The following is a 21,680-nucleotide window of genomic DNA, read 5'->3' as shown; positions in this document are numbered from 1 at the left end:
ATTGCAATCCAGACGTTTTGGTAATTACAGTTTAATTTAAAAAAGAAAAAAAAAAGTGAACTGAGTTCTGCAGTACAATAAGAGATAGATTTAGTCTTGGAACACTGAGGCAATAATGTGTGTCTTTGCAGCTGACGCATGGATCGAAACACAAAGGAGCATCTGTCTGTCAAATATATGAACCGATCAATGGCAAACATTCACACTTACTACTGAAAAACCAGCCTAAGGAGTAAGGTTGAGTATCTCATGCCACCTCTCCTCCAGACCATTAGGCCAATCAAAGCTGGCCTTAGATGAATGTGACAAATCAGCAGCTCAGCCTAGATTGAACTGCACTGAATAGCACCAATTTGCCTTCTCAGTCTAGCACCATTACATGCAATCAAATGCAGATAGGAAGCAGGAGCTGGACGGAGCAGACTGAGAGGAAAGATGGAAAGATTATGGGTGGAGGGAGGTTACAGAAATATGGCAGGAGCAGAGGGGAGGGAGAGAAAGGGTGAAATTATCACTGGGCTCTAATCAAGGCCCTCTTATGGCGATGACAGATGGGTGCAGAGGAAAGGTCAATACATCCTTGGGTGGTATTATATGGTTTCTTAAGGCACTTAAGGCATGACGTGATGGGGTATTGGTGGTTAGATGAAAGGATGGATGGAGGGATAGATGCAAAGAGGGAAGGGGATTTAAGCAGAGATACTCTCGGGTGTGCTGTGTAGGATGTCCAGACCATAATCAAAAGGAACAGTAGATACATGAAAGAGAGCTGGTTGAAGACAGAAAGAAGGGATTAAGCGTGACCTTCCCTGAACTCTGAAGCACTTAAAACATTGCTAAGATGGTGGGAGAGTGTGAGAGGGTGACAGAGGTGAAAAAAAAAGCCATCTTTAGGCATGCGAAGGCGGAGAAGGAACGACGGAGATCCTCAGGTGTGTAATCTGTGAATTCATAGGGATATATCACATCGTGCCAGCAATGATCCATCAGTGAGACGTAGCTTGCTGTTAGCATGAGTCCATGCTAACAGCATAAAACACAAAATGAGAAGACCACACCAGAACGGCATGAATCAGTGATTGTGTTTGACGGTCATGAGGGATTTTGCCTGCTGATGTTTCTAATTACAAAACAAGCATAACTTAGACACAATAAAATGATGATAAAATGCATCTAAAGCTCAGAGGTGCAGGGTCTCTGCTGTATCTGTGAATTACTCTGAAAGAAGTAATAATGGTGAAAGACACTGCATTGTTTGTTGATTTTACAGCTTGTTTTGCCATCGAAGCCTTAATGACCCCGGTGGGCACGAGGGACGCCAACTCCCCCTCCTCACAGTGAATTACCTGCTACATTCTCACATCGTTATCATCACTTATTGTTATCACAGAGCGAATTCGGCTCCTGTTTTCTAACATCCAACAGTGCATGAGCGCTGAACGGCAGAACGTTAAGCTGGGATTCTGAGTTTTCGCACAGTTGGGGTTTGTCTTTTCACTGAAGCTTGAAGAATCACATGATAAAACTAAATACTATATGAAAAATAAGGGCCGTAAAGGCCATTAAATGTATCTTAAAGTTGTATATTGTGCAGTCAAGGGCTGAAATGGCTGAAGGGCTTCCACCTCAGGAGGAATTGAAAAAGATAGAGGCCGATATTTAAGCAGGTGGGTTGGTCTGACATTGAACTAAAACCACAAATATAACAAGCGGGTAAAGAAGGAAGGGACATGCTGTATTAAGACATTACATACCTACTTCCATCCATTCTCCCATCCAGGTATTAAGAGCCATTCAGACATTCAACCGCATGACAAAGACGGCATTTTAACACCATAAAAGGAATATTTCTGCTCACCAGGGGAAGGTCTCTCTCTAATGACTAAACACTAAAGCTATGAGAGTGAAAGCACACTCAAGTTAGGAAAACAAGGTGGAAAAGAGGTGAAGAAAGAGGTGGAGACTGTCAAAGAAAGCACTGAACCTGTTCAGTCAAGCAAAATTAGTATATATTAGTCTAATTGCCTCATATTCCACTTTAAATAACATGCAATTCTGAGATTGAATCACTGCGATAAAATCTGACTTTGAAATCTGGAAGTGTTTTTCTATGTCCTGGTTCACACAGATTGCTTTTGCGAGAGTATTTTTGAAAGGCTGAGGGTGTATTTCGCAGATCAAATTGCAAGCAAGTGTTTTTCTTGGGATCTGTATCTGTAAAATGGTCATGTGAAATCCCGTCCCAGACGCGAGCGTGGTGAAAAAACCTGATCGCAGGTAGGAATTAGGGGAGACAGTATCATCACTGAAACACTTCATTCATGCTGCGTGTCTACCTGGGCCCCGTTCACACTTAAGTTAATCACACGAAATAGTTCCAGAAGATAATTTTCCACAGCTCTTAAGGAAATTGGGGCAGCGCTCTTAGACTGGTCTTTGTGTGCCTGTGAGCATGTGATAGTGCTCCATGAGTAGAAAAAAGACCCCAGTGTTCATGTTTATCTGATATGGTGTGAATGCATGAGGTGCGCATTGTGCTAAATCATGTGGCCCTACTGATAGAAAAGATTTATATGTATTCGTGGTTTACGAGCTCCATTAATCTGATTTTATGACATTAAATCAAAAAAATAATAAATGAAATGAAATAAAATGCTGGTTGTTGCAGTGACCTCATGCTAACAGGACACACATGAATACAAACAGGCGTATGACCACAACAAATGCAGGCTTAAATGATAAATAGAGAGAGCTTTCCATCCAAAGCGTCCCACGATGATTCTACGCATGTTCACCCATTCACGCACACACTCGCACACTAATGGCGCAGAAACTGGGAACAATGTCGGGTTCAGTAACTTGCCCAAGGACACTCCGACATGCCATCTGCAACCACCGACCTTCTGATTAGCGGACGACCCGCTCTAATTCCTGAGCCGCAGCTAACCCAGGCCGACCCAGATTAAAAAACAAAAACTTCCTCCTCTATCTCTCTCTCTCTCTCTCTCTCACTCACACACACACACACACACACACACACACACACACACACACACACACACACACACACACACACACACACAGTTACTAACCTCAGCAGGCCAAAGCCTATTTTCTTGCTCTTCTTCTCCGACTCCTCGGGCTCCTCTGCTTTCTTCTTCTCTTTTCCTTTCCCCTTGTTCTTTTCCTTCTTCTTTGTTTTCGCCTTCTTTTTCTTCTCCTTTTTGCCTTTCTCCTCTATCCGATCCCCCCCTCCCTGGCGGGATGAGCTACTTGCAGGGGTGTCCCGGCCCGAACTCGGCTCCGAACCATCATCTATAGGGAACGCGAGAAGAAAAGGAGAAAGGTGGGAATTAGAGCTGGCGTGTGGAAAAGGGAGAACAGAGTAGAAAAAGTTTTAAAGGAAAATAATCGCATTGGGCTGTTTCCACTTCCATAAGTCTGTGAGATTTAAACTGAAGTAAAAAAACTCTTTAAGATAGGATTACCAATGAGATGCTTTATGGAAGTGATAAAGCCACATGATAAAGATTTATCACTGAAATCCTAATTAAAGCAACTTAAAGGTAAAATTGACTAATCCCACTTTTATCTATTAGACTTATTGGCCTGCAGGGATGACTCAACCAACACGTGACATAAGTACTTCCAAGTTCATGTCTTAGCATCGCCAGGTGTTCGAAGGTAAGAAGCAATTTTGTCACAGACCATCAAATGACAGTCATGACTAATGACAGGAGCATTTACCACACCAACCACGACCCAGCCAACCACAGGCCTGATCAATGAGTCTATTCATTCGTTCAGCAGACACTTGTCCAAAGCAAATCCCTTCTTTGCCGGTTTGACGCAAACAGGACATCAGATAATTCATCATCATTTAGTGTTTGCATAATGCTGAGTCTTCAGTGTCTTGAATTTCAAGCTAACATGGAGTCGCAGAGTCAGTTGCAGAGCACAGTCCAGTGCACATACTGTATAACCGTAGAGCGTCGGCATTTAGCTAACGCGCTTTGCCAGAATGACTCATGAAAACAGTAAAAATCAAGTAGCATTTGCAAAATCCCGCAGCTTAATGCAGCACAGTGAAGCTCACATATGAGGTTATCACACAAACACAAACAACGACACACATCCCCATAAATGAAGAGCCGCATACACACAGGCACATGACACCAAACCTCGTCTGCTCCTCATCTCACTTCTTCGACAGACTGGAGGCTTGGCCTTGAATTACAATTATCTCATGCACACGTGAACACGCGCGCACACGTGAACACACACACACACTCAGAATACTTGTCAGATTTTATAAGATAACCAAACCAAATTAGTTCATTCAATTGAGATTTAACTTCGTGTGGATATTCACTTCAGCCTTAATTACAAAGACTGTCTAGCAGCAGAATGGAATCGCGATTCTCTCTGTGTGTGTGTGTGTGTGTGTGTGTGTGTGTGTGTGTGTGTGTGTGTGTGTGTGTGTGTGTGAGGAACCTGGTTATTCATCCCATAAGGATTTAAAAATTGAAAATGACCGCAGCATCTGTATGAAACTTTTTATTTTTTTATTATTTTGGCAGTTACAGTCCTCGACTGTATGTACTGTGTGTTTGAGAGTGTGTGTGTGTGAGTCTGTGCATACGTACTTGCACAGCTAGCTTTGTGAGAACCAGTTTGAGCTTTAGACCTCGGGGGTGAGGACATTTTTGGAAAGTGAGGACATTTCGGCCGGTCCTCACGTACAGATGGACGTTCAAAGGGCTGTTTGAGGGCTCAGACTCGGTTTTTAAGGGTCGGGTGATGGTTAAGGTTTAAGTCAGGGGCCAGGGAATGCATTATGTCAATGAGGGTCCTTCCAAGGACAGATATACAAATGTGTGTGCGTAAACTAAACCAGTCAGTCAGTGCAAAAAAGAACTTTGTTTTCAAAAACAAACGGCGAAGGCAGGAAAACCAAACGTGTTTAACAAGAATATGTGCAGACCACTGGTCCATTCTGACACACATGGAAAACTTGGTCAATCAAGGTCGGTTTGGTTGGTTGCAACAACATGTCAGGAGTCATTTTTACCAAAAACTTTTTAACATATTCAGCCACTCGCCACGGTATTTCTTCTGCTACGCTAAACACGAGCAGATGCTAAAAACAAAAGTTAAAAGAACATTTTCTATTTTGTACTTGGCTTCTGTTTTCTTTACAATGTCGTGGCACAGAACTCACCGCAAACCAGCATAGTATGGATTTGTTTTGCTAACATCTGATCTGATTCCCACCACTTGTCAGGATGGTGTGTGAAGAAGGAGACACAAGAAGTATGAATCAAAGAAAAACAGGAAACATAAGTGAGGTAACACACGGGCGACGGCAGCGCAGCATGCGAAAAAAAGACAGAGGACGACAAACAACTATTCCGCACAATAATCCATCCCAGCTGACGTGAGACATCAAAGGCAGTGACTCAAAGCCTCTGCTGAATAGTCCTCTTTACAACTAAATTCACTGGAAACTGTGAAGCGCTGTGGAATTAGCCGGATTCATCTCACAATGCAGCAGCTACACAAGAACCCTGACTCAATGTTCGCTGTGCACTCACACTGTCAAAACGTTAGCAATGTGCGCCTTCCTGCTGATCTACCACTCAAAAACCGACAGATTGCAGTTGATAAGAATTTACATTCGCCGCTCAAGTGAAACTGTGATTTAAGCCTGAGAAAAAGTGTACGAATGCAGAGGCGCACAGAAGGAAAGAGATGTCGAGTGCGCGTCAGAGGACTGTTCTCTGTCAATTAACAGCAGCTCTCAAAGTGTTGAGCGTTTAGAAAGATGGTGACAGATGCGGCCACGGCGTGTGTGTGCTGTTGACATGCCCTATTAGTCCTATCCTGTGTGACTGCAGTGATCTGAAACAGCCCGACTCATTACTCTGGTGGTGACTGATAAGAGTTTGCTGCTAATAACACAGCTGGGAATTGAAACGTAGCTTCTGGTGAACCAAAGTAACCAGCTACCATTTAGCTCCTGAATGAGTATTTAAAGCTAAAGTCCGGATCGCAATTGAGTCACAGATTGTAGGACAATGCTGCTGCTTTGCTTCGTCATCCCTTACCATCATCATCTTCAGGTGGCCCATCATAGGATTTATCAATAGCTGCTCTGAAGCTCTCGTTGCAGCCTCGTCCCCTGACCATGTTTTGGCGAGGACGGTGGAATGGGAGGAATTCGTTTTTCCTGTTAACCTCTGACATGGCCGTCTGGAGACTCTCCAACGAACTGGACTTCTTCAAGCCGAGGGTGGGCCCGAGTTCCACAGGAGGCAATGGAGCTGGGGAGGGCAGAGGGAGACAGAATAGCAGACAGATCAGGGTAACACATACAATATGTTTCAGTCCACCTGCTTGTTTTGGTGGACCACCGGTGACTTGGCACGGTATGATTATGGCACATTTGTTGAGAGGTGGCAACCAGAATTTATATTTGTTATTAATACTTAATGGAGCAATGTATTCATTTTGAATACAGTTTTATTACAATTCTACTGTGATAAATACAGCTACAATCAGAAGACCATTTTGCCCAGGTCTGACCAGGCTGTCAGACAGGTTTACTCTGCTGCGCCTTGCTGTGATTGGTTTAAAAAGCCTCTGAGAAACACTGGCTAAAAGCCAGAAAGACTGCGACACGGCTGATCTCTGGAGAGCAGAGACAGGAAAAAAAGAAAAAAACAGTGATGCAGTTAACTATGCCGTCGTTGAGTTTGTGATGGATGCGAGGTCTGCTTCACTGTTGCTGGTTCTCCATCCATCATCGCAAGTATACCGTGAGAGATATTACTGAGGGAGGGAGGGATCCAGCAGAAAGGATGATGAAGAGGAGAGCGACGGATGAGAAGACAGAGGAATGGTGGAGGTGTTCGAGGGAGAGCGAGGTAAAGAAGCCTCGCGGAAACAAAAGGCGAGGCGTGCTGAACTTTGCATGCTCTCCTTTAAGCACACTGTCCAGCCACTGTTACTGTACGCTGCAGGAACCCAGCCGAGGCGAATGACAGGCTGACTGCTGAAGCTGGACCGAGTTCAGCCTCAAGCCCGCTGTGATGTTCCCACCACTTGTGAGGATTGCTGCTTGTAAAACAAAAGAGGCAGAGAAGGTGATGTGTGCTTCCAATTTGGTTCGCCACCGACCACCACCCAAGACGACGGCGGGCGAGACGCGGAGAGAAGGGACAGGAGGAACGACGACAGGGAGAGAGCAAATTAAGTTTCCTCCGGGGAACACCACGGTGGCAGAGAGGAAGACAGAGAAAAATGGGGAGGAAGGGAGGAAGGCTGGGCTCGCTGCCAGCTCAAAATACTGGTAATCCTTACACACACATACACACACGCACACACATTTTGGATTCCTTGCTGGCTCTGGCCTGTCGATATGATGCCACTGTGATTCATGATAGCTAAACCTGCATCACTTTAGCTAATGATTCCCTATACACACGACTGCTCTTTGTGAGTGTGTGTGTGTTGGTTTTTTTTTCTAAAAGCAGGAGATGAGAGGGCTGATGTGACTTCCACATCTATTTAAACAACCATTAACCAAACACACACAAAGAGTAATAACACACACTGAATGTATGCACATGCATAATGTAAGCCAGCTGCTCAGAGCGGAAGATGGACAGGGCCATAACTTGTGACACTCCCATCCATGAACACGGTCCACGTGACGCTGAGATGCACCCTGAGGCAGTAAACGTTAAACAAGTGTTTTGTGATTAATCTATACTGAAGCAAGCCTGAGTCTGATTCTCTAGCTTTTTATGGATACACTTTAACAGACACACAGAAGATTAACGTAAGTGTGCTTGTAAGTAGCACAAGCTGCTGTCACAACAATCCATATCCCACCCACCCACTATGCATGCATCAGTCGAGTCTACATCCATTCCACACAATGGCAGGGATGAAGTTTCCAAACTTTGAAATTGTACAAGACATTTAGAAAGAATGACAGTGATGCTCGAACATTTGCACAAGTGCCTCTCATCCTCCTGTAAAACCCAAAATGCAGGAGTGCAGATCCCAGCCAGGTGCGTCTATGGGAGTGTGGGTGGAGAGCAGAGTGTCCAGTGTGCATGAATGAGCAGTGGAACAACGGAAAAGACAATACGCAAGATCCAAAACACCAGCAATGTAAAATGTTAGCTTCAAAGTGAAAACACCACCGGAAGAATCCGCCAACACTTCCGTGACCGCCATGGACGAATCAAGATTCAAAACTGAAGAGGTTGTTGATCTTTTGTGGCCCCGACGAGGAGTCAGCAGTCAATGTTGGTACAAAACAGAGCAGTCAGTAAAGCAGAGTTTTCAAAAATTGAGAATCACTGCAACCACGAGAGGTGTTCAGACATATGATTAGAAATATGCTCAAAAAATACGGCTGGATTATCTTAGGTCTGGTGGAGATAAAGATGGAAAAAGATTGACAAGGTTTCTATGGGCCAAAAGGGAAATAGACACTTTTATTAATGAAAATCACACTGCACACAAGTCAAGCCTCCAGAGCTCGGTTACGACACATCAGTACATGACTGACCTCATCGCCTTTTCTCTTCCTTTTCTGCACCACTGAACTTCCAAATGTACCTTCTCCTTTACAATGAGTCACTCAGGTCTTTTCTTCAAGCTACCGTGATCAAAAAATCAAGGTCAGCAGGGTCTGTTCAGCATTCATATATGTCACAGCATGTTAATCAAAGAAGCACCTGCATGTGCTGTGACCAATGATAACCAGCTTTATCATGTCCCAGACTGTGCACCCTTGGCCAGCAGCCTGAAGCAAACTATAAACTTAAAACTAAAAACTTTATCAGATCATTGGTCAAAGAGCACAGCGGAGTCTTCAGTCCTAGAGAAAAAATACATATATATATATATATATATATATATATATATATATATATATATATAAATATATAAAACAGCCTATGCAAAAATAAATCTATCCAAGCGTTGAGAGTGGTGTGTATTCTTAAGAAAGGTTACATGTGCTCACTTCAATAGATAAGTCACTGTTTGAAAACTCTAAGGACTGTGGATTAAAGCTGCCAGTAACATTTGAACCAATGGCTCCAAAGGCATGAATAAACTCAACATGAATTGTCCAGGATTTTGATGTATTATTCCTTTTATTCACTCTCTAATCAGCGTCCTGAAAGCCAACATGTTTGCAGTTGCCAACAACATTCTGAAAACACAGGCGCCCTCAAAGTTAAACCAGCATCTGACGGTTTCATCTCACTTACATTGAATTCATAATCCGGCACACTTAGGCTCAAAGGACGTGTCTAGATTCGTACGCACGAATCACGCCGGCCATTTTGACGCAGCTTCCTCTCTATAGATGAATACATTCCACATGAGATCTGCATGTGATGATCTTCATTAAAAGGCAGAGACTGGAGGCAGGGTCAAGGTTCATTTTCCATTGGGGATCTGCAAAGTTTGTGGGTAACTGCAGTCATTTTGAGAGGTCTAACACAGATGGTACACACACATGGTATGTGTGCAGACAGTGACCTCTGAGCCCAAACTTGTGTTTGCACAGGGCTCGGTAGTACGACGAAATAAACAGTATTATAAATAGCTTAGTGGTGCTAGGCTGGGTTATCCGGGAATGAACAGTATATACACACACACATACACACACACACACACACACACACACACACACACACACACACACACACACACACGCACACACACACACACACACACACACACGCACACACAAATACAAATACAGATACAACTACAAGCACACAAACACAGTGATGAACATGCATGCACGCGCACGCACACTCTCTCACTCAGACACACACATACACACACACACACGCACGCACGCATGCACGCACACACACACACACACACAAATACAGATATACAACTACAAGCACACAAACACAGTGATGAACATGCATGCACTCGCACACACTCTCTCACTCACTCACACACTCTCTCACACACACACACACACACACACACACACACACACACACACACACACACACACACACACACACACACACACACACAGTATTTGCTGTGAGTAGCAGGATTTGTGTCATAAATGTAATTACTGCTGTCCAACTGTAAGATGATAGAATTAAGCTGCTTTTAAAGAGAGAGAGAGAGAGAGAGAGAGAGAGAGAGAGAGAGAGAGAGAGAGAGCGAGAGAGGGACAGAGAGAGAAAGACAGAGAGAGGACGACAAGCAAGACAAGAGCAACAAAGTGGTTTGAGGGAGAGGATACGAGAGTGGGGGGTTGGCAGAGAAAACAGACACTGTGAGAGGATGCTATAGAGAGAGAAACAAAGAGACAGAGCCTGGGAATGAAAGAGAGAGGATGGGAGTGACAGAGAGAGAGGAGGAGGAGAAGGAGGAGGAGGAGGAGGAAAAAAGAAATAAAAAATTAAAAACAAAACACAAAGAAAGAGAACGCCAAGCTATCCCAAGGCTATTTTGTTGGCAGGAAGGCAATGGGCTACTTTCAAAGTCAAAATTACACCAAGGAGCGGCTTAGCAGCACGCTGCAGCAACAAAGCCAGCAGGACTCAGCAACAGCGACAACTTCTCCTGCACCCAATCACGCTTCAGAAGCTCTCGTAAGGAGAGGCAACTCAATTTCTGCTGTCCATCTCGACATTATACACACTCAGACGCCGCTCGAATTCGACTTCTCTCGCTGTCCCGTCGCTGGAAGTTTCCTCGTGTTCCAGCACAGAGTTAAAGAAAAATGCTTCATCAAAGTGGAAACATTTCACTACAGCAGGACACGGTGTGTAAACCTGCACTGAAAGCATCAGTGAGTGTGTGAGCGCTGCTTTGTGTTTCTGCTGTGAGATCTTTGGAAGTGTCTTACATATAATACATACATGTGTGTTCTACAATTCAATCTCCCAGCAGATGAAATGCGGTTTTGTTATCCCACAGGGCTCCATAATAATTGAACGGGCATCATAAACCATAACAACATGTGACATCATCCTCAGCCTCATGTCACTGTTTACTGGTTTCCTTCCGAGCTGCTGCACTGAACAGCAACAACCTTAAAAGATATAAAAACGCAAATATGTCTGCAGGCCAGAAATCATCCCGTAACAAGGCAGCAGGCCTGATTCCCACCTGCAGCTGACGTGTCCTCTCAATGTCCTGACAGTTCTGCATTGAGATGCTCATGTGTGAGTTTTTAGAGCTTGGGATTGTCGAGCCGGTCCTCAGAAAACTTGTCCTTCCTTCTTACCGTTCAGTCCGCACTTCTATGCAGAAAGCTGGATGATTTTTTTTTGTTTGTTTTGTTAAGAACTGAAAATGAGTGGATGTGCAGCCTCAGTTATTCACTGTGTGCAGAAAACAAGATGAACGCAGCCATGAAGGTATGGCTTCCATACGCACCTTAACAAAAGCTTAATATTTGGTTATTTGAGGTGGCACTCCCTCTCTCTCGTGCTCTCCTTTGTTTTTCCCATATTCATTCGGACCTGGAAATTACTCAAATCAATTTCTAAGTAGTCCCAGTGGTAGCTTCCTGTAACTGGAGATGCTGACTAGAGTTACAGCAGACAGAATCTTTACTGTCCACAAAAAAGCAGACACACACACACTCTTCCACAAACTCCTCCAAAATGAATCCATCATAGGGAATGTAAGTGATTAGTCCAGGACAGAAACAAATGGCTTCCCTCTCTCTCTCTCAAGCATCATACAATATACAGTGCAGTCCATGTCGGTGATCAGTGTGTGCAGCCTGATAGAGATGAATGGCTGTACCAGCAAGAAGCGACAGCGCTGACCATCTCCTGATTACTGCTCACCTTTATTGGCTTACTGCGGGAGATGGAGAGGGGTCAAAGGGCATTCAATATACAGAAAGGCAGCCAAGAGTACACACAACAAATACAGTGAGTCTAAACAGCGTGTGCTAAACACATCAGACAGAGGCAGATACCTTGTAATAGAAAAGAAAAAAAAGGTATTCAAGATCAAGCACGCACACAACCGCACACTTGAAGCGTGATGAGAAAAACGAGTGGAGAAGCAGCAGTTGCTTATTTCAGCTGTTTGAATTAGTTTCTCACACACACACACACACACACACACACACACACACACACACACACACAAGGATGTACTACTCTCCCTGTGACAAATTAATCCATCAATCCACATCAGTCTAACAAGGTGGCTCTCAGGTTAAATCCACAGCAAAGTCTGAAAGAGCCAGAGATACCAGGAAACAAAGAAAAAAAAAGAACAAAAGAGAGAGAGAGAGGGGGGGGGAGAGATGAGAGGAATGAAGAGACAATCACAGGGAGGGATACGGGGAGATGTGGCTCTCTAAAGACACAGTTTTGGCAGAGTCTCGTCAGTGTGTGACTGTCGTAGTCAAAGTCAAAGTTCCACTGGGGAGAGATTCAGACAATGGACTGCACCAGTCTCCCCCAGCAACACAATATACCCCTGACACACACACACACACACACACACACACACACACACACACACACACACACACACACACACACACACACACACACACACACACACACACACACACTTCCAGAGAGATGTTCGTTCTAAGCTCCTCTGACTGTTTGTCAGCCTCTAAGCCTGAATGGCGTTGGCACGGAGGAGAGTGAGGGAGAGACAGAGCGGGAGAGGAGAGAGTGACCGAGAGCCGGCGGTGGGTGGAGGAACCAAAACAAGGCGACACAGAGATATTAAAAACCAACGAAAGCAAACAAATGCTGCAGCTGCTAACGTCAAAATACAAGTTAACGGGTGAGGAGCTCTTCGTGTTTGCGAGCGTGTCCTCACAAGTATAGACAGATGGTAGTAATTCCACACAATGAGACCGTTTTACCAGTCGTCACTTCTTTAGAAAGGACCTGTGTTAGGACGCCTATTAAACACCTTCACACACATTTAAGAGCCCTTTTTAAGAGGTGCATGAGGACGTTTGTGCAACGTGCGTGCACGCACACACACACACACACACACACACACACACACACACACACACACACACACACACACACACACACACACACACACACACACACACACACACACACACACAGGCCGTCACTTTCTCCCTTTCCCTCGTCAGCCTTTTCATCATTCCTGTGGATATTTGCCGCTCGCCATTTATTTTCACAAGGAAACATCTCTCATACGCTGATTCTGGGACACACACTCACACACAGAGCGCTCCGGGCTGTCCCCATCACCAAAGGAAAACACAGCGAAAGAAACACAGCTGCAACCGTTTGTGTTATGTCCCGTCAGCAGTTTGCCTGTACTGTCCTATTTAAAGGGGCTCGAGGAGAGAATCAGTGCACATACGGGCTGATATAATGTTTTTCTTTCCATTTCTCACCACGATACTGTTCGTGTGTGTGTGTATGTGTGTGTGTGTGTGTGGCTGTAATGAACATTACGACAGTGACTGAATGATCTCTAATTGTGATTTATTCTGAAGCATCCATCCTGTCGCTGTAACTGTATTTCAGGACTTCGCTCTTCCACAGCTGATTTGATTTATTATCAGAATGACTGAGCTCCTGTTTCTCAGTGTCACCACAAAGACGTCACACCACAGCGCCTGACACACACACTCAAGTAGCGTGTTTACATGGTTTCTTAGTCCGTGTTGATATTTAGAAAGTGGAGTGCTGAACGGAGGACTTTTCGAGCTATTTGTTAATGTCAAGTGGTTTCTTTTTTAGTATTTATTGACGGGAGTTTCAAAAATTTGCTCAGCATCTCCACACAGGGAAAGCATTTAGTCACAAAAACACACACACACTCGCTTACTTTTGGGGAAGGATTCCACACACACATGCACACACTTTTGTAATAAGGTCTCCAATTTCCGTCACTTTGCATCTCGGATTCTGCAAAATTATAATATAATATGAAATCTTCCAAGGTTCATATTTTCCACAGGATGATGGAGACTTTCCATTACCATTACATTACCATAATGGTAATAGTTTTGTGTGTGCGTGCGTGCGTGCGTGCGTGCGTGCGTGCGTGCGTGCGTGCGTGCGTGCGTGCGTGCGTGCGTGCGTGCGTGGCACCATGTGCACTTGTGGTGCCCAGCAGTTTCTTGAGGTGTGGAGGGAAAGACCGCTTCTGGAAGTGAAAACAGCATTCCCAGAAGTCATTGTCTTTAAACTCCTCACTTCCCAGGACCCCACCCCACACACATGCCCCCCCCCCCCTCAAGTCCATGCAGCTGTCTGACGGCTCGGTGCAGGGCTGCTGGAAGCATTTCAGTTATAAAAAATACATTAGAGCGAAGGAAAGTGGGTTGGAAAAAGCTGTGGCTTGCCAGGCGCACACTCTCTTTAACAGCTCTCTGGGCTGTGTGGCTTTATGAAACAGGAGACACGTTGACAAGCAACAGGTACAGAGAATGTGTAAATAGGCTTCAGTAAAAAAAAAGTCTGGAAATCATACAGGGGGAAAAAGATAGGGGCCCTTAAAGGCTTTACCGAAAGTTCAACAGGCATATTACTGGAGAGAAGAGAAGTAGCTGGAAACTATGGTGAGATCTGCATGTTAAAAACTGTTTTCACGACTTTCATGCATCACTGCAAGCTAAAATTCAGCTCAATTAAGGTTCAGTGATAACAGATAAGGCAGCAGTAAACACAATGATTGGGCTAAACTTGCTGAAATTGCCATCTTGTCTGTCCCTGTCTTAGATTTCAGTCAATAAAAACAGAGTTAGAGGACAGGGCAGATCTTATAAACTATTTTTGTTCTGCAGCACATGTTCTAAACAGGCACATCAGAAACAAGCTGAAGCCTACAGAGCAGCTCAATAAAGGTGTGCAAACTGAACAAAATACATTAATGCAGCGAATCTGACTCGTATTCCTCCTTTAGCCACTGAAACTCCAGGTTCACTGTGCATCGCTTTGTTAGAATACCGTACTGTGCATCCTAAATTACCAGCTGCATTTCCCAGGATTTTATTATTTTTCTCTCAGCTCTGTCAACGACAGAAAATGTGCTGGAAAACAAATAATTGACAATGAGACTAACTCCATTTTACATCTGTAACCAATTCATCCTAATTCAAGGTCTTTCCATTTTACAGTCTCCTGACAGCGAACAGGGCCACGTAAATGTCGTCGTAGTTAATAAAAGCTGACAAAAACAGCAGATGTTCGGTTTCACTTTGCTGACCATCCAAAGCTATGTGCTGGAAACCTCCAGTGAAAATGCAGCCAGAGTCTACGACACCACAGTTGTACAGCATCTCTTTTTTTTTCTTCTTCCCACAAAGCCTTACCTCTTCATGTTTACCATTTCAATCCCTCTGAGGTAATCCTCTTTTCCTGTACCTCTGTCTTCCTTTTTACATCTTGTCCAAAACACTGTCCCAACCACTGTCTGGCTCATGCGCCATGCTTTCTGGACTACAGGTGCAATAAGCTTCATGAGAAACTGAAACTAAAGACAGAAAAAAGATGTTTTCTCCATCTGTCCAGCTGTTAGAAGAAGTCGTTTTATTAGGGTTTCACTCTAATAAAATAAATGTTAAACTCTGCCTTGCATTCTTTCCATATCTTGTCTTTTATTCCCCTAGTATCTCCTTGCTTGCTCCCTTCATAATGATTATGCACCCAGCACATAAAAGTCGATACCACCATGTAAAAATGGAGGCGCAGCAGAATGTGGAAAAAGGCTGGACTGATTGACAACAATCAAGTGGCAGACAGCAATATGGGCGCGCGCACACAATAAAGGCATGAAGTAGAGTGCTCTGACATTCGAGTAGCTACAAATGAAATGGGGGAGACCTTCAAGGCAAAGTGAAAAAGAAAAGTACGGCGTTCAACTTTTAAAGTGTGTGCGCAGGCGACTCAGGTGAGGCTGTGAAGCATCAGCGTGTCCTCTCTCATTCTCTCTCTTATCTAAGTACAAGCTCGACCGTGCGTCTTTAAGAGGTGGCCATAGTGTCGGCCCTTCTCTCTCTGCAGGCCATCTGCACATCTTACTTTCATCAGCACTTCTAACAAATCAAGGGGCTTTTTCTAGAGGGAGGAGTGTGGTGAAGTGTATAGGAGACAGACGAGGCAGGATGCAGGAGGAAAAGTGAAGTGTACGTAAATGCGACTGGAGAGAGAGGAGAGAAACAGTATTTCTGTCCCCTGTCTGTATTTGTCTCACCTGCAGTGCTTCCAGCCAGCGATCCGACGTTGCTCTCATCTGCCACTGAAATAAAGGACACACATGTTAGCATACATGGCTGTGGATTCCTTCTCTTGACTTCTGCATTTGTTTTTTTGTGCCTGGCTTACTAAATGTGAAAAAGTTAAACAGCTGTCCACGTGCCCCTTATCTCTACCACTTCAAACCTGTTTAAATCTTACTGCACTTCTCCACCTCTTTCTCGATTATTCTGCCTTCTTTTCCAAGATGGCGGAGCAGCTGCTGGCTTTTCCTGTGATGTTAAGTCAGCTTCGCTGCTACTGAAGTCATTTCCCTTCCTCCCTTCTCTCTCTCACTTCATTTGTCATCCACCCTCCCTCCTCTCCATCGGTCTCTTCTCCCCTTTCTCTCCTGTTGCCACTTCCCCTCAACCTATCCCTTTCACCTCCTGCCCTTTACCCTCACTTTTCTTCTCAACGTTTTCATTTTGTCTTCAGTTACACTGATATCATCCAGTGGGGTTCTCCTCCCTTTTTCCCCTCCTTTGATCACCACACTCTCCATCATTGCTCCTTGTTAATCCTCCTTTCACTTTCTACCTCTCCCACAGTCTTCCTTTTGCTTTTTCTGCCTCCTTTCAAAAGCCACAAGGCAGGCCAATGCCAACAAGGAACACGCTGACTGGTAGCACTCAAACACACACACACACAGACACACACCCACCACAAAAACCAAGCAGTGACATGGCTTCTCCCAGCAAATACTTTTCTAATGAAAACCAAGCCTACAGCGTAATTCTAGCTGCATGTGTGTGTCTGACGGCATCTGTCTGCGGTGGATCAACAGGACTGCTTCAGCAGCCCAGCAGTTTGTGGATAACCGTGTGCGTGTGCGTGTGCGTGTGTGTGTGCCTACTTCAGCATATCTGTAGATGCCACGTGTGTGAAACAAACAGAGGCGTCTTAGAAAGAGTCTCACAAAGACACAACATGCAGACACATACGCCGAACAATAAACCCAGTTAAAGTACTGACGTCGCTCATATCTGCGGAAGAAAAATAAGGACAAAACCTAAAGACGAAGAACGGGACAGACACTGAGAGAGGACAGAAGGAACCTGGGAGGGAGTTCATCATTTGGAACTGATCTTGAATTATTCTTAAATCTTTAATTGGGCGGAGTTGGAAAATGAAATCAGGCCAAATTAAATAAAAATGAAATTATGTAACTGACCCGTGAGTGAAATGCTGAGATTGTTTTCTGTCTCTGCACAAACACAACAGCCGAAGCACAGCACGGACTCGTACCTCAGCTGTACTGCTTATTACATTCTGTGAAAATGCACTTCTCACAATGCACAAAGCACTTTCTGTGACACCAATTAAAATTATGACATGCAGTAATTATACACTATTATCAGCAGTTGGGTGACACTATTTACAGACATTAAGTGCTGGAAGGTTTGAAAACAATAACAAAGAGGTTTCTCGTTTAGCTTGAGAAGGAATAAATTACAAAGGACAAATACGGTCATGTTTTTGTGACAATGATTCAGAACATGACAAAATTGTGAATTTGATTGGGTCAACGGATAAACATTATGTTCTGTTTGGATTGTCCAAATTAGGCCTCATTCCTAAAGGAGCATTTTCCTATTAAGACATGCAGGATATGCTGATATTACTCAGGTTTTGGGAGTATTGTGGGGTATTTACCGCAGCTTGTGACACACAGCCTCTTTCCTGTTCACGGTCAGCTCTCTCCTGAACCTCAACAGTTTGCAAGGCTGGAGCAGAGACGCATGCACGACAGAAACGGCAACATTCATGGTCCAAACACGTCAAAACTGGAATATTTTGTGCATGTAAATGTAGTTATATATCAAAAATAAGATCACTCTACATTTATAGATGTTGAAGCCACATGTGTCCTGTCTTCGTTCCAGCAGCGCTGCAGCAGCCTGTTCTAGTCTCTGTCAGCACTGCCCAATCAAGTACAACTTCTGTAAACTTATGTATACAGGTGTCATTTTGTCTCCAGTTACTCTGCGAAGTCTCAGGTTTCAAATAACACCTCATTTGACCAATCACAACCTACGATATGAAGCCTACCAACCAGACTAACTAACAAGAGTTTCAGTTGAATAGAAGGGCCACCCTCTCTTCTTCCGTGTGAAGATCCAGCCAATTGCAACCAATTATGCAGATGACTGACACTTCAAATAGCCAATCAAATTCTGAACATGACACTATGCCGCTTAATTAAAATGTTCATTTAAGCTCATGAATTGTCTACTTTGTTAGAATTAGTAAAAACTATCTTATCTGATGTAAAACAAATACAGCATGACTCTGGCAATACACCTCACCCTTATCCAGGTCTGAAACTGTGCACACCTTCCTAGTTGTGGCATTCTTGTCTTGCTTGTGATATGTGAGCAAGCTCTTCCCCTGAACTTTACAGAGACAGAGGGCATGCTGGGAATAAGAAAAAACAGCAGAGGGGGATCTAGAGGGATTTCAGGGCAGACTACAGGGATAACATTTATCCCCAAAGATGTAAGGTCCTCCCCTTCACAATATTTCTGGATATAACACAACATCTTAATCTTAGCTAAATCCTGTTTCCCTGCTGTCAGTAAAGAAACCACAAAAAAAAACACATTTGTGAATAAGCTGTTATTACTGCTCCTCAATAGTTTGGCAATGAAAACACATCATGCCATTCAAGCCATAATGAAATGTGTGTCGAAAATTGAGTGAAGATCAAGTGTGTGAAAACACAAAGGAGGTTAACACCAAGATATACGGCACATACCATCACACTGTTATTCAGTACAACGTCTGCACTGTTGAAACAGTCTCCAGCTTCTTTGTCATTTCCTCTCTCACGCACACACGTACGGCGTGAGGAGGAGGACTGAGGGAAGTGACATTTGAAACAATAAGCTTTTGTTGTGCGGCACCATCCACTGTCATATTACACAGATGTATGTATGCACAAAGCCCACTCCACACACACACACACACACACACACGTGCACATACCTCTAAAGCTGACTTTTTAACAATCACTGAAATGTCACTGCACCCTCACATCAGAATATCAGCAATCAGGGAGCAACAGGTGACGAGGCTGATGTGGAAAGTGGGATCACAGTGGCTGCAGAAGCCTTTCTGATGTTTTCAGGCATCAATAAAAACCATAATGAAGCTGAACACAAATTGGGACCCATTCTTGCTTTCTTTGTCGGACATTAAGAAAAATAAATCAGAGTGTCACGGCTTGTCATTCCTGTTGAGTGTTGTCCAGCCTCCGGAGCTGAAGTTTTAGAGAGAAAACCACTGCAAGGTAAAGAGACAATCCACGTTCTCTCACTGCCTCAATCTCTGCGCTAACATACACTTCCTCAGTGTCACCTGCAATCTACACCTGTCTTATTCTGCAGAACAAATCTTCTGATATCAATGCAACAAATGGGTAACATTGTTTAGTTATGTCTTAAATATTACCACACTTCAGACTTCAATGTGTGACCCATTAGTGCTGTCATACAAACAGCAACAACGCATGCAAACGCAGAAATAAGGGTGTGATGACTGAAAAACACACCAAACCACATCTGGACGACCAATCAGATAACATATTTTCCCATCCATGTAAGTACATAGAGCACACAGGCGCGCACAGACACATCGCAGACATCCTGAAATCCCCACGTGCATGTGTAGCTGTGAGAATGTGCGTGCGTGGACAGTACGCAGGTGCATGTGTGCAGAGGTGTCAGCCTGCATGTGGCTTTGAGGAGCATGCCTTTGGCGCAGCAGCCATGCATCAGCAGGAATGTTTACGTTTTCTGTGAGGTAAAGACACATGCAGCCACCATGCAGAGCATATAAAGAGGAAAATCTCCCCACCAGTGGGCTGCTGGTTCTGAGTCGTACCCAGGTCCATGCTCTTGGAGGCTTTAACGTGCTGGAACTGCCGCTGGTTCTGGTTCTGGTTCTGCGCAGGAGACTGGGGCTTAGCCGGGCTAGAGATGTGAGAGTTTTCCCTGGAACAAATTGATTAGACGGTCACTCCAGACAATGTTTTGGTAGAGCATTTACACAATAAGTGCACTATTATTATTTCTTAAAGAATTCTTAGCACACTTGCTTCACAATCCTTGGTTACTGTATCTTTCTAAATGTAGTTGATTTTTCTTCTAACGAAACCTCGTGCAGACGACATGCAAACTGAAGGCTCATCAAACACATTTTCCACCGCCACCCACCTTTCCTGTAGATATGAGTGCTGGGTGGAGCTGCTGAACTCTGCTTCATGTCCACACAGCTCCCCGTCGTCTTCCTCGTCCATGTGAGAACAACTCCCATTGGTCACTGGAAAGCAAAAAACAACCCAAAAATGTCAGCACTGAGGATGGGAGTAGTGGTGATGCAGCAAATCAGAAAGATGGTCATGTTTTCTGGAGCGCAGCCGCTGTGGTTTGCTCAAATTCATTCTGGTTACAGTATATACTAGTAGTGAAAAGTCATTACTTCACCAAACAAAGCCACAGACTGTGTTAAGAACAGTAGACACTCGGACATCGTCCATTGGTTTGTGGGCTGCCATTCTGAGGCCTCAAGTCTGCATTTTGGCCGTTGCCATCTTTGCTTTCTCGGAGCCAGAATGGCCATATTTGGACAAGAGGGTGGAGCTGGGGAGGACACACCTTGCCTCGACTCTGATTGGATCTGACTGATTTGTTAATCACAAGGTAGCCACGTCCTAAAGCACAGTCTGTTTTAGCATCATGCTCTATTGAACAAGACTTGAAACTAGTGACAGACGAATAAACTCTGAGGTAATAAATCAAGTGAGAAGTAGGGTCATTTTCTCATAGGCTGACATACAATCAAACTTTTTCTTGCAGCCAGTGGAGTCGCCCCCTGCAGGCCATTAGAAAGATTGCAGGTTTAAGGCACTTTAGTATTAGCTTTACTTTTCAGACAGCACAACTGAGTGAAGTAACCTGGAAACCGTGTCAGTGAACTACAAATCAGATGAACAAATTGTAGCTGAAGCGGACTCAACAGGCTAGCCAATGAATGTGGACGGACAGAGCTATTCTGACCAATTAAAAAGCAGCTGGCCAGCACCAACACGATCGTCTGCTCGTGAGCTTGACAGGGGCAGTCTGAAGATATCCTGACGCTTTGACCTGCCAAACAGGTGACATGAAGCCACCTTTGAAGCCGACGCGAGGTGATTATTTGATGCTGGAATAACGGGTGGAGGGACACTTTAACCAAACACAGACTGCACTGTTGGATTGTTATTATAAACTCTATACATGTCCAAAAAGTGGGTTTAAACTAAAACTTCACTGACCAAAGACAAAAGAAAGATGAGGCGAGATGGAGAGAGAGACAAGCGGTTGGATGAGGAAAAACAAAGGAGACAGAAAGAGGATGAAA

The 21,680-nt window shown here is 44.2% G+C and overlaps 1 protein-coding gene across 3 annotated transcripts in view; it reads right to left on the bottom strand.

Moving 5' to 3' along the window:
* Nucleotides 1–21,680, bottom strand: part of pard3bb (par-3 family cell polarity regulator beta b) — a 189,134-nt gene that overhangs the window by 78,380 nt on the left and 89,074 nt on the right. For 2 of the 3 annotated variants that reach the window (XM_070976177.1, XM_070976179.1), the window contains exons 15-19: nucleotides 20,495–20,600; nucleotides 20,136–20,272; nucleotides 16,237–16,281; nucleotides 6,108–6,323; nucleotides 3,093–3,315 (exon numbers count right to left, since the gene is read on the bottom strand). In XM_070976177.1, coding sequence (XP_070832278.1) covers nucleotides 3,093–3,315; nucleotides 6,108–6,323; nucleotides 16,237–16,281; nucleotides 20,136–20,272; nucleotides 20,495–20,600 — 727 coding nt within the window. The remainder of the gene's footprint in view (nucleotides 1–3,092; nucleotides 3,316–6,107; nucleotides 6,324–16,236; nucleotides 16,282–20,135; nucleotides 20,273–20,494; nucleotides 20,601–21,680) is intronic. The other variant, XM_070976180.1, reaches the window with a different exon arrangement.

This window comes from Chaetodon trifascialis, chromosome 12, assembly GCF_039877785.1.
Source record: "Chaetodon trifascialis isolate fChaTrf1 chromosome 12, fChaTrf1.hap1, whole genome shotgun sequence".
Lineage (NCBI taxonomy): Eukaryota > Metazoa > Chordata > Actinopteri > Chaetodontiformes > Chaetodontidae > Chaetodon > Chaetodon trifascialis.
The sequence above is the reverse complement of the archived record's forward strand: the minus strand, read 5'-3'. Positions and strand labels throughout refer to the sequence as shown.